Here is an 18,454-nt window from a genome sequence, read left to right as displayed (position 1 = left end):
AGGGACAGCATCAAGCATCTAGGAGTGATTTAGCACTCTGACAGTCCCTGGGCTAGCCCAGTGGTCTTAGTCTCAAAACCCCACTTTCAAAAATCCGTTGACCAACTCCTGCATCCTCAACCTGGTGGGTAGGTGCTCCTGCCCCATGGAACTGTGCTTGTCTTCTGGACTTGGTCCCCTCTTTCCACAGGTCTTCCTCTTCGGAATCCACCATTGGTTTCTTCCAGTCATCTCTGGGTTTTGAAATTCTCTTCTTTTCTTCCAAGTGGGTGTTTTGGGAAAGTACAAGTAATGTACTCCTACCTTTCTGGTCAGTGGGGGGGGGGTGTTCTGGTACTTACCTTTGTGCTTTCCTGGTACCCCCAGCGCCCCTCTACACACTCCACTTACCTAGGTGGCGATCCAACTCTCGCATTCCATCTGTTTAGTACATGGTTTGTGCTCCCCTAGGGTCACTATTCTCTACTGTGTTTTACATTGCTTTGCACTATTTTCTAACTATTCTTATGCCTATTGCTGACAACTAGTGTTGCCTCTATAGTATTTTTGGTGCTGTTTTACAATAATAAAGTACCTTTATTTCTGTAACACCGTGTGGTTTATTTCATGTGTATAAGTGCTGTGTGGCTACAGTAGTATTGCATGAGCTTTGCATGTCTCCTAGATAAGCCTTGGCTGCTCATCCACAGCTATCTCTAGGGAGCCTGGCTTCTAGGCACTGCAGACACTAATAGGGGATACTTGTACCTGTTATAAGGTGTAAATACCTTAGGTACCCACCACACACCAGGCCAGCTTTCTACAATAACGATTGCAGAAATCCATTCATATTGTCAGTCAGAACTATTATTCCTAACTCTGCCTGATCTTACCTAAGATATTTCTCCTTTTCAATGCCACGTATAATTCAATTCTATTCCTACTTTCTATGAATTCTGATCTACATGGAAATACCCTCACTTATATAAAGCTTTTGGGTTCGCATCAATTTTTTTCAAAAGATACATTTCCCCATTTTTGTTGACATGCTGCATCTAATAAAATTGTGATAGGTGACCCTGAGTCAGCCATTAAGTAAAGCGCTAACTTTCCAATCTTGACCACACAGATAGTTTTTTTTGCCTTTGTCATAGATTTGACATCCCATTCAGTGCTTAAAGTCAAAACTAAGATATTCAGTTTAGTAGCCTCTTCACTAATATCATCATAAGAACTATTGATTCCTACATGGGTGTCACCTGTAGCACTCTTGCACGTATTGTAAAAGTGGCTCAATTTTTTGCATCTGTTTCATCTTTTACCAAAGGTGGGTCCTGCTATTGTTGCTCAAGTGGTTGCATGAGGCACATATAAAGCAGCAGCTGAAGTTTGTGTTTGTTTTATTATTTCTAACCTTTTTCTCCATAAAAGAATTACAGCTAACAGTACTACACACAGATTCATCAGCAGCCTAAACCATTAGGGTGTATTTAGACCATTGAATGCCCTTTGCTGCTTCTATAAGTTCAGCCTAGGTAGCGATGCAGCATTCTAAGAATTACTCTTACAGTTTTTCATCCTCTTCCTGTGAAAGCACTGCCCCTATCCCTTGATCCGATGCATCGGTTTGTAAATAAAATTGTTTCTTAAAATTAGGGCATTGCAATGCAGGTTCGATAGTGAGAAAGGTTTTGAGAGTCATAAAGCTTTGATACTGATCGACTGACAAAGGAGAAAGCTTGTTTGGTCTAGTTTTTTCTAGCAAGCTGGTCAACAGGCTGCTATGGTGGAAAAATGGGGAATGAACCTCCTTTAGTACCCTACCATTCCCAAAAAGGCTCTCATGTCTCGTTTGGTTTTGGGTACAGGTATCTGTTTTATGGCCCCAACTTTATCAACTTGTGGTTTAATAGTACCACCCTCTATGACGTAGCCCAGGTACTTAATAGATGATTGCGCTAGGTTGCATTTTGCTGCATTTGCAGTTAAGCCTGCTTTTTGTAGAGTTTCGTCCGATGTGCTGTTCCCATGTCTGACTATAAATAACAATGTCATCCAGATACGCAGCTGCATATTCTCAATGTGGTTTTAACACAACATCCATTAACCTCTGAAACGTTGCCAGAGCACTGTGTAACCCAAAAGGTAATACCGTAAATTGATATAGTCCCGAAGGGGTAGTAAAGTCTGGTTTCTATTTATCTGTGGGGTTTAAAGGGATTTGCCAGTACCCACTTGTCAAATCTAATGTAGTCAGGTATTTTGCTTGTCCTAGCCACTCAATTAAGTCATTGACCTGAGGCATGGGATACATATAAAATTGAGATATAGAGTTCACCTGACAAAAGTCAATACAAAATCATATACTACCATCAGGTTTGGGTACCAAAACCACTGGGGAACACCATGGGCTAGAGGAGGGTTCTATAATGCCTGCTTCTAACATGTTTTTTCTTTCTTCCTCTACTAACTGTCTACGGGCTTCCGGAAGGAGGTAAGGTTTTTGCCTAGACACTTTCCCTTCAGAGGTTCTAATGTGGTGTTGTATTAGGTTGGTTCTGCTGGGGACTTTTGAGAATACTTTTCTATTATCGTATACTACGTTCCTAAGTTGAGCTTTTTGTTCTTCTGTTAAACCAAGCCCATAGGTGGGTCCTATCTCCTTCTCTTCTTCTTCGAGCAAGGGGTGAATAGGAATTTCTAAGGGTTGTGTGGTTGTAATGTATAACGCTGTATCAGCTGTGACACTAGAGTTCTCGTTCTCTTCCCATTCTTTTAACAGGCTGGCTTTTATTAGACCATTCTGGAATTTCTATGTTATAGGTAACTGGGGTTATTTTGTCTGGAACCCAACAACCATTTAGCTAGTAGTTTGTTATCTGATGTGGGCAAGAGAATTAGTACTTTACTACCTATGGTTAGATCACATATTTTCTTGCCTAGATCATACTGCTTCTTCTGTTTGTCTTGACTCTCTTCAAGGAGGGCTCTTACGCCCTCCCATACTGAGTTTAGGTTTTCTTTCAGTTCTCTGGTGTATGTTAAAACATTCCAAGACTCTTCTTCAGTCTCTTCCCATTGTTCTGCAGCCATGTTCAATAGGGTTCGGGGCTGCCCCCCAAATAACAACTCAAAGGGACTGTGTCCTGTAGACGCCTGAACATGAGTACTGATAGCATATAGGACTAAGGGTAATTTCTTATCCCAATCTTTCCTGGTATCGGTTATGGTTTTCCTTAACAAAGTGTTGATTGTTTTATTGTATCTCTCGACCAACCCGTCTGTTTGTGGGTGGTAAACTGACGTTGTTATGTGTCTTACTCCTAACAATTGACAGACTTCTGCCATTAGTCTTGACATGAACAGCGTTCCCTGATCCGTAAGAATCTCTTTGGGAAAGCCGACTCTAGAGAAAAACCCAATCATTGCCTGAGCTATGCTCTTAGTTGTTATACTGGTGAGGGGAAAAGCTTCTGGATATCTGTTGGCGTAAGCAACAAGAACCAATATGTACTGATAACCCTTAGAAGAGGTTACTAACGGACCCTCCAGATCCATTCCTACTCTGGAAAAAGGTGTTTCTATTATGGGTAATAGAAATAGTGAGGCTCTTGCCTCGATATTAAGGTTAACCAATTGGCACTTGGGACAGGCCCTACAATGTCTTCTAATATCTCCAAATACTCAAGGCCAATAGAATCTTCATAATAGATATTCTTCTGTTTTCTCTCTACCAAAATGACCCCCCTACCTGCCCATGGGCTAAATGCAGTACCTGTTCCCTGTATGCCTGTGGAACCACCAGTTGTTTCTTTGGGATTCCTTGTAGTTGGACACACCTATACAAAAACCTATTTTGGATCAGATAATAGGAAGCCACCTGATCTATAGGATTAGAGCATATAGGATTCCATGAGTTTTTGAAGGTTGGGTCATCCCATTGACACCTCCTAAAATCCCCCGAGTTGGTTACCACTCTTTTCTCTTCAGGTAATGAAGTAGTATCCTGGCTATTGTACTTCAGTCGATACACTGTTTTTTGGATTATTTTCTGTATTTTTGTCAGGTGTTCGCTTTGGGACTTTCAATGTCCTCCATGGAAAAATGGGCCTCTTTTAACAATGACTCCATGGAATTTTGTGGTTTAATACTATTTAATAGGTAAGGGAAGGCCGTATTATCCGTGCCTATAATGAGGTCTTCAACCAAATCAGTTATTTCACCCACTTTAATCTTCTCTTCCCAACCTCTCCAGTTTATTAGTATTTTCCGCAATGGGATATTGTTATTTATCCCCATGTACGCATGTTATGATCACCTCTTTTTCCTGTAACCATTGTTCTGGTTTCACCAGTTTTCCAATAACAACACTTTGACTGCAGCCAGTTTGGGCAAACCGTTTACCGATATGTATGTCAAATATCTAGGAGTCATACCTCCGGCCCACAAAACCCGTCCTTTAGATAGTCCTGTCTTCAAGGGTTCGGCTGTGGAATGTTTTTTAGGCAGTACCATGCTATGTGTCCCCATTCTGCACAATTGTAACACTTTGGGGTGGAAAGGGGCTCTTTCAGCAGAAACCGTAGGGCTGATGTTTTGTCTGTGGGAAGTCCAGTAGGACTCTTCCTAATGGGGGAAGGATGGGAGGTTTTAGAGACCGATGGTAAACTTCTCCCTGGAGCACTTCGGAATTCTGGACCTCTATGATATGCACAGGCTAGCTCAATCGCCTGAGATATTGTAATATCAGGATGTTGTCGTATCCAACTTCTAGTGGTTGTGGGGAAAGCTTCTAAATATTGTTCTAATAGAATGGCTTGTAGGAGTTCCTCTTTAGTACATTCAGTGGGATTTAGCCACTTGCATCCCTCATCCTGCACTCTATAAAATAGGGCTCGGGGATTCTCTGAGGGATTCCATTTGGTCCTGTGAAAACTGAGTATATAACTCTCCTTATCTAATCCAACTCGTTCTAGAATTGCTTTCTTTATTTCACTGTACAGGATTACTCCCCCTGGATTGACCGCCTGATAGGCCGATTGTAATGCTCCAGTCAATAGAGGAGTGACATATTGACCCCACTGTTCCCTGGGCCACTTGCGGAGTGGGCGACCCTTTCGTACTTAGTGAAAAAGGCATCCGGGTCTTCTCCTTCCTGATATTTGTGTAGTACTGAGCTGGGTACCGCGGGGTGTATCCTAGTAGTGGCGATAGTCTCAGTGAGTTTCTGCAAAGTGTCACTATCTGATTTTGCCTCTTTTACCTGTTCTTCCCATAATAGCTGTAAGTGTCTTTGTCCCTCAGCCAACTGGGCTATCATGTCTGCCAGAGATGGATGGCCCTTCATGGTTCCCCCTGTTATTCCGTTTCTGATCCCACTTCTGACACCACTGTGACAGGGAACCACCTGAACCCGGGAGGGTTATACTCCTTCTTCTGGGTCAGGTAAGCAATAATCCCGAAATACTGTTTTTTTTTTTTTTTTCAACAAGTTTGTTTATTCACTTAAAGCCTTTTCTTTGTCAGGACTTTATTAATTGTTTCACTTAATACTGTGTTTTTCTTCTTTTTCTCTTGTTTCTTCAGCTCCATGCACATTTGTCTTGGATTGGTTGCCCAGTGACCCGAGAGAGGGAAGGGAAGGAAAGAAAACAAAGAAGCCTCTACCAGGTCAGTGTTTTATATTGGGGTTTTGTTTTCTATTTGTTTACTTTCTTATACTTCTTTTTGTATTACGTGCATTTCCTTTTGTGCACATTCAGTTAGTCTTGCGAATAAGTAAGGGGGGAGAAGAAGAAAAGAAGTGGTGCTCATTAGCTTCAATGCTGCCTTAAATGGTTCTGTGATAGTGCGTCTGAAATGGAAGGATAGTGCTACCTCTGATAGTCTGTTACAAGAGGTTTACCTTTCTAAGTCCCTAAACGGCTGTGTTTGGTTTTATTTTTTCATTTATCTCTCAGGTGAAAACACGTATGCTCCCTGTTAGTGCTCTTCACCAACTGACACAATACCCACCGAAACAACCAGTAAACAAACCAGAGAAAAATAGATTGGTGGCGGTTAATATTTGTTATATCTTTTTAGTTGTGGTCCTCTGTGGAGCCCAACCCTCCTCCACGTTTCGTCCCGCCTCTCCCAATATAGGTTGTTTATGGGCCTTATACGTGGTCCCGTACCCGTAGGAGCCATGTCCCTCCAGAGACGTGGCTGGCTTCTCCACTCTCCTTCTCCTTTGCCACAGTGCTTGGATCCTTTGTCTCTTCTGTGTTCGCCTCTGACGATGACTTTGTCTCCTCCTCGTTAATCCGCTCTTCGCTCCTCAAACTTCAGGTCTCCTCGTCTTCACGTTTTCCTCTTCCTGTCCCCCTCCCCGTCCAACGTCTTCTGGCTTTGTCTTCTGGATTCCCCACGACATCATCACGTTGTTGTCTTTTAATCAGCAACAGGCTTTTTGGAGTACCCCCGGCGGACTCAATGACCGGTTCGGATTTCGTCGTACCCTCTACCCTGGCACAGGGATATTACACGGACGAGCAAAGAGGGGACTTCTCAACGGGAAGTCAGCCATCCTCCGCCTCTAGAAGGAAGCAGGTGGGTGTATATGTGCTGGATGCCCATCCTTTGTCCTTCTGCTATTCTTCATCATGCCTAACGCACACTCCAACAGGGTTTCTTCCTCCTCTCCTGCACCTGTGTCTCTGAGGGAATGGGTGCATGTCATTAAGGATCCCAGCGACAAAATGCAGTTGTCTTTTGACAGAGCCTTGGAGACGTTACCATCTGTAAGAAGCTCTTCTTATCCTAGTGCTTCAATCCTGAGCTCACCTGACCCTGGTCGAGGGCCCATATTCACTGTGCAAATAAATAAATCAATCAATCAGTCAAGATTTTAAAGTGCAGGAAATCACCCCTGAGGGTCTCATCTAACTGGAGATGCTAACTTGTCCGTGGTGAATTGTTCATTCGAATAGCCAGGACTTGAGTCCTTTCCTGAATTCCGGGAGCGATGAGGCTATCCTGAGGTGTGGGGAAACATTGTTCCAAGCTTTGGCTGCCAGGCACCTTCATGAAGGGGCGTAAGGGAGAAAAACTCTTCATCCCACTCCTCCTCAGGACCCAGCTCGGGCAGGTTTATGGAGATATTACTACTAATGATGCTAAAAGGATGAATCATTCTTTTCCTGAGTCTTGCTGTCCAGTGAGGTACATAACACTGACTTTGGGGCCTTTTCCGATGATGCCCTGGGGGTTCCGGTCCCAACATTGCCCTCCATTTCTCCCTCCAACTCATAGACACTATTCTTGCCCTCTTACGTGGCCCATTTTCCCTCCTCATTTTGGAGGATCTCAGGGTACCTCCAATCGGAGGCATCCATGTTAATCAGACTCTTCCCCGGGCTGCGTGGGGCTGCTTTTGTCTGCCCAGGTTTCTCTTCTCCTTTAGAGAAATCAGAAGGAGCTCTCTCTGCTCACAATATGCCCCTTGAGCACACAGGTGTAGATTTGAGGGGGAGGTTTGATGTGTAACACCCCCTCATAAATCTACGTTCTGGTGAACAGTTGGGTACAGGTCCTTTCAGTCGAGTATGGTGAGGTGTCTCTTGGATTTCACCATGAATTTACCTACACAAAGACAAAAAGGCACACCCACTTTCTCCCTCTCTGTTTTGAAACTTTCAAAAATGTTGCCTATTTTACAAAATATGGTGATTTCTCTCTTAGTACCTTAGTACCTTACCAATCTTCATTCCTCTTCCTTTCCACTGCCTCTTTAACCCCTCTCACGCGCCCTGCTTGTCATATAATAAACTTTAACATTATATTCCAGTGTGATTGTTAGAAAATCTGAATCTCCCCTCCCCTCCCACCCAAAACTGACCAAGCTACGCCCCTGCTTGAGCGCTTGTCTAGCCGTCATAAGGGTCAGTTCTTCACCCACCATCCCTTCCACAGATGCAGAGATGTTTTAAGGCATGGGCAAAGGGGGCTGTGGCTCAGGACCCCAGCCTTTAAGGGGCCCCCGATAGAGCCTGCTCTGCGGGGAGTCTTGTTCTGATGAGCCTGAATAATTCTTAAACAGATTATTTTAAATACAGTTTCCCTTTCATTTATTTGCAATGTGGGTTTTTTATGGGAATCTATTACAGACACTTTGAGGAGAAATGCTTATGTTTTTCAACACCACCATGCAACAACCATAAAAAATATTCTAGAACAAAACAGGACTTCACATATGAGAAATGGGAGGGGTTGTAAATACCTTTTGCAATAATTTTAGCTGCTGCTGTGTTATAATATTGAAGACATGTCACTATCCCTTAATATTAGATTTAAACACAGTTGGAATTTGGACCAGTGAGTCTGTACAGTCAGTGATCTAGGCAAAGAGGGCATGAAGGAGCTGAAATTGGATCATACATTCAAAGCTGTTCTGAACAGGGGCCCTCAAAATAAGCTTGGTCCATGGCCCCCTGAAATCCTTAAGATGCTTCGACCTCTGTCTTCACCCTGATGCCTGTCACTCTCCATTTAAAAACCGCGATATGTGGACTATCCAAGCGAACTCCTGGAGTTACTAGGTTAATGCATGTGCTGTAAACAGCGTGATGTCTTGTAAAGCAGGCGCACTGCTCCCTTCTGCAAGGAAGGATGTGCTGCAGCTGTTTAGCTTTAGAGAGCTGCCTCCATGGAGCTTCACAAACCCCACTGCTCCTTCCAACAGGTCAGCAAGCTCCAGGCGAGAAGAGTGATCTCCTCTGTCCCCCTCAGGTCACCCCATCTCAAGACTGTATAAAAAACACATATGCCCCAGAACCAGTTATGGGGAGGTTGTTGTGCTATGCGACAGCCACACAGAAAATTAGGTGGAGTACAAACTGTATTCATTGATCTCCATTTTGCGCAAAAACAGGGGCAGCTTTTGTAGGGGGAAAGTGGCGAGGTGGGGACACAACAACATAAATACATTTAAAAAAAAGAAACTTACCTCCGCCACCACTGCCTAGCTGCTCTCCTGGCTCCCGCTCTACCCGCTGCAGCCACAGGCTCCCAGCCTGCCCTGCGACCAATCCTAACACTGCTCTCACATGAGAACAGTGTTAGGATTCGCTGGAGCGCCCTGGCTTGGTGCTCCGAGGCAGAGTGCGCATGTATGGTTGGCCAGCCCGAGACGGCTGGCCAAACATACATGGCACTGAGGGGAGTGCTGTGCACTCCACCTCCGTCCCTGTCATCGCCCATGGCCCTGCCCCCATGAAAAATAAAAATGATAGTAAACACTGTTTATTATCATTTTTGTTTTTCATTCTGCAGCTCCTGCTGCTGGCGGGGGGCAACGCTCCTCGACATAGTGGAGGAGCCACGCCTGAGCAAAAAGTTTGTAAAAATAGTCTGCTATACTCCGTGCCTTACTAATTTACTTTAGGCACAACTCCCTACCCGCTGGATTCTTTTCAGTCTAGTTTATAAAGTATTTCCTCCTGCGTTGTCCTGATACCCTTCACTCAAGGCTGTAGCCCCTAAATAAAAAACACTCCCCACTATGATCTGTATCCCAAGTGCCAAGGAGCGAGCGAGTGAGGCGAGCCGCAGGGGACTGTCCCCATCCCCAAGAGAGAATTATACATCTTCCTTCCTTCCATCCTTCTTTCAGTCTTTATTTCTTCTTTCTTACCTTCTCTTCTTCCTGATTACTCCCTTTGTATTTCTTTCTTTGTCTTTCCTGCTGTCCAGCCTTCTTTTTTTACGTGTACCCATCCACCCTTCTGTCCAGCCATTTAGCCTTCCATCCATACACCTTCAGTTCTTCAATCCAACCACTGACTGTCCTTGTAAGCATCTTTCCAGACCTGTTTCCTCAACTGCGTTCATCTATCTAGTCTTCACTTCTTTCATTTGTCCTTCCCTCCACTGATCCATCTACTCTTCCTTCTTCCATCCATTCCTCTTTTTATCTCTTTTACTGCACCCATACATCACCACTCCACCCTTCTCTCATCAACCCTTCATCCTCCTTTCCATCTATCTCTGCATCCGTCGAACCACCGCCCCATCCATCGCTAGCCGTCCATCCTTTCATCACTCTATCCTCCTCTTAGCCTCCACTCCCTTTACTTCCTTCCCATCAAGCTCTCTGGTCCCATTCCGTTGCCCATCCCACAACCCCAGCATAATATCCCCATCAGGTGGTATGCCTGACTTCCTGACTTCCTGTTTGGAGACCCGCAGTCTCCTATAGCAGCCAAAGGAGGTACAAAAATGTGAAACAGAACTGGCAAGGGGTACCCACCCCAGCTCCAGTTCCCTGCCTCCACTAACTGGAACCTCTTTTGCTATATTTCACTCCTAAAAACCAATGTTCTGGACGTTTATTTGCCCCATTCCTCACGTAGAAGAGCTTTCCTACTGATTACACACCCTTTGTACTATCACTGAGCTCCTTACGTGAATACATAAACCTCATACATAGCTATTTTGTTTTTTTTGCATATTTATGTAGCGCGAGCTCGACCTGATGGTATTGGAGTGCTTTACGTGAGCACCGGTTACATTAGACAAGATTACAATCTGTTTTTATCACCGGGGGAGATTTAGGGGGGCATTTTGACCTCGGTGGTCTTTTGTCAAGACCGCTGAGGGACCGCCGTGCTGAAGACCGCCATTGGTGGCGGTTTTCCGCTCAGCATATTATGACTGTTGGCAGCTCTACGTCCTTTTTCGGACAGTGTGTTGTGTGCGTGCATGGGGGTGTGCGTGTGTGTATGTAGAGGGGGTGTGTGAGTGCGTGTATGCTTGCGGGGTGTTGTAAGTTTGGGAATGAGTGCCTGTATGTCTGTAGGTATGTCTGTATGGTTGTGTGCGTGTATGTTTGAATGTGGGTGTGCGTGTCTGACTGTGTGTGTGGATGTTGGCATGTATGTTGGTGTGTGTGCGTGTATGTGTGTTGGTGGTGCCTGCGTGCGTGTCGTGTGTGAATGAGTGATGTGATGTTGGGGGTCGGGGTGGGGAGGGGGGTCCTGCCACCTTTGGGGGGTGGCAAGGGTGGTGGGGGGTGTAGGGGAGGGAGTTGGGGTGGGGGTGGGGGTGGGTGACACCCCTATTAGTGCCAGGGAAGGAATTCCCTGGCACTGATAGTGCTTACCGCCATGGATTTCATGGCGGTTCCAAACCTCATGAAATCCATGGGGGTCAGCCGGGTCCAAATACTGCCGGCGGTATAGTGACAACCGCCGGGCGGAACGAAGAAGCGGCGGATGACTATGGCGGTAACCGCCATGGTCATAATTGCAAAAATTTGACCGCCGGCCTGTTGGCGGTCTTACCGCCGTTTCTCCGCCGTCCGCCAGGGTCGTAAGGACCCCCTAAGTGATTTGCCCAGAATCACAGGATGTTGAGCTGACTTCAAGATTCGAAACTGGGTCCCCAGAGGGCTTCTTTGGCCATAACATGGCATCCTCCCTCCTCTTAAATCATCCATTTTCACTTCTTCTGGGCTCCCCAAACCATGCATTGTACTCAATCTGTCACTCCCCACTTGCATCTTTCCTGGCTCGTTGAAGGATGCCACAGCCCCAGGGGCCTGGGTAGCATTAGTGCAGCAGGTGCAGTGGCACCGAGACCCGGAGCCCTGATTGTTCTATTGAAGCCAGATAATTGCTGTATTTTGCTACCCTGACAGCAGACAAATAGGCCACTTTCCTTGCTTAAACCATGGATCCCAGCTTTCTTGCTGTGCTACTGCAGTCCTCACAATCCTTACTCTCCGTGCCCTTGTAACAGGTATGGAAACTGCCTCTCAGGCCATCATTAATAGAGTCCGGTGAATAGTTATCACCAGCAAAGTCTCTCCAAGTCTCGAGCTTTACTTCCCAGGCACTTCTTGTCCTCACTTAGGATGTGGTGGTTGTCCCCTGGCTGCCTTTGTCTTATCTCCACCATTCCCTGCTCCTGAAATCCATCAGAAGCAGCAGTGCAAAAAGCATCCTTCTGCACCCACCTTCATCCTCCATCTGTTCCCAGGCCACACTAGCCACTAGCACAGTCACTAGTGATGTTGTGCCTTACACATACTGGATACCATACAATAACATGACATAGCATAGAATAGCATAGCACAACATAACATAACATAGCATAACATGACAACATAACGTAACATGACAACATAACATGGCATTACATGACATGACAACATAACATAACACGCTTTAACTTAAAACCACGTAACACGTCATAACATGACATAACGATATGACATAATATAACATGACATAACATAACATACCATAACACAGCATAATAACATAACACCATGTAACACATGTAATAATATACCATAACATAGCATCACAACATAAAGTAACATGAGAACATACCATGGCATTACATGACATAACAACATAACATAACACGCTATAACTTAACACCACGTAACACGTCATAACATAACATGACATAACACAACATAATGACATGACATAACATAACATGACATAACATAACATACCATGACACAGCATAATAACATAACACCATGTAACACATGTCATAATATAACATAACATAACATTACAACATAACATAACATGACAACATACCATGGCATTACATGACATAACAACATAGCATAACATGCTATAACTTAACACCACCCAACACGTCATAACATAACATGACATAACACAATATAATGACATGACATAACATAACATGACATAACATAACATACCATGACACAGCATAATAACATAACACCATGTAACACATGTCATAATATAACATAACATAACATTACAACATAACGTAACATGACAACATACCATGGCATTACATGACATAACACGCTATAACTTAACACCACGTAACACATCATAACATAACATGACATAACACAACATAATGACATGACATAACATAACATACCATTACACAGCATAATAACATAACACCATGTAACACATGTCATAATATAACATAACATAACACATGACATAACATAACATATATAACAACACGACATGATACATATCATAACATAACATAACATGACATAAGATAACATAACAACATAACATAACACGTCATAAGACAACACCACGTAACACGTCATAACATAACAGAAATCCACTTAACACATCACAACATAATATTACAACATAACATAACATAGCACAACACGTCATAACATAATATAACTCCACGTAACACATCATAACATAACCTAACATGACATAACAGAGCATAACATAACGCATCATAACATAACACTACGTAACACATGCCCTAACATAACACCATGTGCACTTCATAACATAACATAACACTAAGTAGCACGTCATAACTTAACACCTCATAACACACGTCATAACATAACATACCATAACATAACATTACATAACGGAGGCATCCATCTCCTTAGGAGCACTGTCCTTCACTCACGATGGGAGGAACCCAAACTGTTAAGACTTCACTGACTTGTTCCCCATAAATTGTGTTGTTTGAGGTGAGTATTAAACGCCAGTTTGCCATTTCTGCATCTCCACATTCTGCTCTGTCTCCGAGCCATCAATAGCCCGACCAGCAGCCCAAATCCAGAGATGGATCATGGATTCAGTTAACTCAAACCAGTATTTTTGATCCACAGTATCCCTGGCACAAGTCCACCTTGGGATAGACTCCTTCAGCCGCTACCAAGGGTTGAGAAATCAGGAACTACAGCCATGCTAGCTTGCCTTCATTTCTGTTCACTATATGGCCTAAGACTGACCGCGCCTGTCACCCAGGAACCCACACCATCCATCAGGGCCAGATTTGTCTAACTTTTTTAATATGATGGCATCCTTAAAGTACACCTGAAACCTGGGATATATTTAACCATGGCACCAACAGTGGCAAGGGTCTAGGCCTGAAAATTAAAATATCTCCCACTTTGAACCAAAGCTCTTATGACACCAAGCAAGCAAAGCAAATCATTGCAAAGCTCCCCAGAAGAGCTCTCTTATCTCTTTCATCCAAGCATCTATCTATTCACCCTCCCATCCACGCACTGATATCCATCATTTCACATTTACATTCTGTCATCCATTCAATCTTTCATCCATAGTTCATTGTTTAACTATTCTGTCCCTCCGTTCATCTATCTGCCCATTCTTATCCAATCTTATCATCTATCTCCAAATCTATCCATCTAAGCCATCAATCCACCCATCCATTCATCTATCCTTTCACTCATCCATCCCTCCATCGATCCTTTAATTTATCTATCCATCCATCCGCCTGTCCACCCATCCATCCTTTCACTCACCCATCCATTCACCCTTTCACTCCATCCAGCCATCCTTTCATTCCATCCATTCATTCATCCATCCAGCCACCCATCCATCCTGCCATCCTTTTACTCAGCCATCTACCTTTTGCCTCATCCAACCACCCTTCCATTCATCTTTTCATTCCTTTCACTCATCCATCCTTACATCATCTTTTCACTCACCTACTCATTCATCAATCAATCCTTTCACTTATCCATATATCCAGCCTTACACCCATCCATCTACCCTTTCACTCTTCTATCGACCCTTTCACTCACTCACTCAGCCATCCATCCTTTCACTCATCCATCCACCCTTCCGCATATCCACCCATTTATCTTTGCACTCATCCATCCATCTTTTTACTCACTCATCCATTTATCTTTTCACTCATATATCAATTAATCTTTTCACTCATCCATCCATCTATCCACCTACACTTTGATTCACCCATCCACCCTTTCACTCAAAAGTCCTTCTATCCAATCATCCATTCTTCCTTTCAGTCATCCATCCGCTCTTCCACCCACCCACCTATCCACCCATCCATTAATCCATTTACCCTTTCACTCATCCATCCATCTTTTCACTCATCCATGCATTCATCCTTTCATTCTTACATCAATCCACCCATTCATCATCCGTCCATCCACCCTTTCATTCATCCATCCACCCTTTTACACACACATCCATCCTTAGATAGATCCTTTAACTCACACAGTCACTCACCACCCTTTCACATCAATAATGAGCCTTTATCTGCCGAGTTGCAGATAGAAGGGTCCCATCAAGGTCCCCACCCCTCTGTAGCTGCTAAAGTGGGGGGTTCACTACGCCCCTGAACGGCGGCAATGGTGCAGGTAACCTATTTCTTCTAAATCCTGAGAGTAAAGACATGTTCCCAAGTATTTTTGGTGGGAAGTTGCCATTTGCTGCTAGGTACTGCTTCTACTGCTGGTGTCCTGGTACGAAGAAGCCAAGGGCCTGATTTAAAGTTTGGAATGATGGTCGTCATTGCGAAGGACGGAATCACTCCGTCGTCCTGACATTCATACTGTCCCCAAAATTAGAGAAGTCTCTCATCATTGGCAGGAATCGTCGCCATGGCTTGTCAATGTTGTATAATTTTGATGAACGGCTACGTCAAACAGGACGGCCGCCCATCAAACATTTACAGTGTTTAATTTTTCAAAAACAAACCTCCAAAACGAGGGAAAAAACTAATGACACTTATTTTCTCCTGGCAGTGACAGCAAAAAAGCCATCGATACTTCCACGTTAAAATGGCGGGTAGAGGGACAGTCGAATCGCTAACTCCTGCCAGCCCCGTACTCCGAAGAGCTGTTGAAGGAGTACGCTGCCGGTGACGGAGCCGGAGTGGCTCCTTCACTGACATACTTTGAGATTAAATTAAACAGGCAATGGACAGAGTGAACAGGCAGTGGAGTTTAGAGTAAGGAGGGAAAAATGGAAACGATACACAGATTGACATGAGCGTCAGAGCTGGAGAAAGGAGGGAATACATAAGAGGCTGAACAACAGCCTACGGACGATGGAGAAGATGCTGACTGTGATGATTGTGAAAGAGAAAGACTGATGCTGTGAGAGGGGGAAGCAGGCACACACAGGTGGAGGCAGAGCAGGCAGGAAGATGTTGGGATATTAATGAGCGGGTTAAAGAGATGGAAAAATAAATGGATAATGAAAAGGGTGGAAAAGAAAGCCATGGGTGGTGGGATTCAGGACATGAGAAAGACAGTGAGGGCACAGGCAATCTTCAATTCTTCATAGCAGGGATAGACTTACTCTTTAGTGGTTAGAGGCGAGCTCGAAGACAGCCAGGCCATCCTCTTCGATGTGAGCAGAGAAGCTCTGGTCCAGGCGGTTTGGTGACCTCGAAGTACTAACCCTCCAGGACCGATGGTGAGATGTGACTGTGCTGGCAGGACTCTCATCCTGAGATATTGTCGTAAGAGCCTCTATCAGCCGTTGAACACTCCTTCCTTCCACCCTTCTGATAAACATCTGGCTGTCACAGATACTGTATGTTTGCTCTGTCCTTTAAGCGGGTTTCCTTGACATCAGAAAATACCCAGCTTGTTCAACGTGTGCAGCCAGCACTGCATAGACTTGGGGTTCGATTCATATGAAAATGTGCAAACCTATACCCAGAGATCTATCGCCTCACATGGTGATCAATTTATTCAATTTTGGAATCCACAAAGGTTGGCCAAGTTATAATCTTTGACAGTCACAGATTTTCACGAGTACTCCACAAATCGTTTTGTGAATTCCATTTTTCATAAGCAAATATGTATGTTTCCCATTGCATAACTCTAACGAGCAAAGCACATTTATTTGCTAACTTTTTTCGCTTTTCCTCCATGGCTGAAGTATTTTGCACAGAAACCTAGATCTCTACATCGGTTTTGAGAGTGCAAAAGTAGTTCCCAAAACCTCAGTATTTGTGTGTGGAGGGTATCCAAACTCACGCGGCATTCCAGCTCCGGAACTTCCATTCCACATCACCTTAATGGAAACAGGATGCGTTTAACAAAGCATTACATTTGTAACTAACATTTTTTAAGGGTAGGTAGTGCCCATGTTTATGTTCATTTCAGGGAATGCTTGAACCTTCAACCTAGAGACCCTGGTGGACAGGAGCCAACCCACTGAGCTTTTTCAAAACTGAGGGTACCTGTTGATTCAAGCCCTTTTGTTGCTCCTTGGTCCCCCTGCCCTCCCTGAAACTGTATTGGGACATTCAGAGAACGTTATTAGATTGAACCCACTCTTCGATGCGTTGCAGAATGATACGCCCCACAATTTGAACAGCATCAAGTAGAGAGATTGGTCGATATCATTCTGGGTTCTGCCTACACCCATTTTTGAAAACGGGAACAATAATTGCTGATTTCCATGACTTTGGGATTTCAATTGTAACAGCATCATTCAAAACATTAGTTAATAAAGGGGCCCAAAAGGTAATATCGCCCTTATAAAGGTCCATAGGCACCTCATCCAGCCCCAGGGCTTTGTTCGAAGGGCTAGCAGAGATTGCAGATTAAACTTCTTCAAGATCAAAAGTAATGCTCAATGGAAACTGAGGAAGTCCCGTGGCATCTACTGAGGGACCCTCAGTGCCCAGGGCATACACCTTGTTAAAATGAGTCACCCACTATGCAGCAGTAATGTTTTTTCCTATATTATCAGAATAAGTAAGATATTACGATTTCCCATTGACTATAAGACAAAAAACCCATAAATCCCCAATCTACAGGTGGAAACACAATTCTTCCCACATCTCATCCTTAAGAGTTTTCTTCCTGGTCTCAATGGCTTCTTTATAGGCCACTCCAGTGGCCCTGATAAGCTGCTGATTCATTGACTTAGCTCGAAGAGCTTTCCACGGTTGTTTATTAGCCACCCTACAGTTTGTATCGAACCAACCAGCTGAGGGGGCTCTACGCAGTCCTGACAATTCCAACATAAGAGTCCTTATACTACAATTCAAAGATTGGAAGTCAACTAATACTTGGGCACAAGGGGCTTCAAATGTTAACAGAGAATTTAAAAACACACTGGGATTTAGACTCAGTAAGGTATCCAACAAAACAGGGATGGAGACGTGGTGCCACTGATCCTACTCCCCTGATCCTTAGGGATCAGGCCAACAGGTCCTGAGACAGCATTTCTGGAGATCTACAGTTAATCACTGCACAATTTCCTTCCAAACTTTTGGCTGCGGGGCCAACCCAACCCACCTTTCTTACAAATAATATATCCATAAACTCATTAATACTAAAATCAGAGTTATGGGACAGCCAATAAAAAACTTTGTTTTTAAGATCAGTGGTAGATTCCCTGGATGCAGGACTAAGGTGGGGCACTCCTGTCATAACTGCAACATACGGGCATCACTCTGGTGGCAAGTTAAGACGAAGTAGGCCTTCCACTAATTGAGGACACAATTGATCATCTGCCTGATAGGGCACTACTTCTATCTGATTAATCAGGGCCTTTTGGGACGGCCCTCTGCTAGCCTGGGGAAACACAGTATCGCTACTAAGTGCAGGATTGAAAGGCACAGTGACAATATCAGCATATGTGGTGCTTGGAGGCACTTGAACCAACTGAGTGGACACATCATCATGGGATCTGCTGGCAGC

General features: G+C 44.2%; 1 protein-coding gene across 1 annotated transcript in view; it reads right to left on the bottom strand.

Moving 5' to 3' along the window:
* Window positions 1-16,227, bottom strand: part of LOC138268025 (mas-related G-protein coupled receptor member H-like) — a 36,353-nt gene extending 20,126 nt beyond the window's left edge. Inside the window, exon 1 of the mRNA XM_069217343.1 lies at window positions 16,092-16,227. Within this exon, the coding sequence (XP_069073444.1) occupies window positions 16,092-16,132 (41 nt within the window). The 5' untranslated portion in view covers window positions 16,133-16,227. The remainder of the gene's footprint in view (window positions 1-16,091) is intronic.
* Window positions 16,228-18,454: the final 2,227 nt, after the last annotated feature.

Source organism: Pleurodeles waltl, chromosome 12 (assembly GCF_031143425.1).
Source record: "Pleurodeles waltl isolate 20211129_DDA chromosome 12, aPleWal1.hap1.20221129, whole genome shotgun sequence".
Classification (NCBI taxonomy): Eukaryota; Metazoa; Chordata; class Amphibia; order Caudata; family Salamandridae; genus Pleurodeles; species Pleurodeles waltl.
The sequence above is the reverse complement of the archived record's forward strand: the minus strand, read 5'-3'. Positions and strand labels throughout refer to the sequence as shown.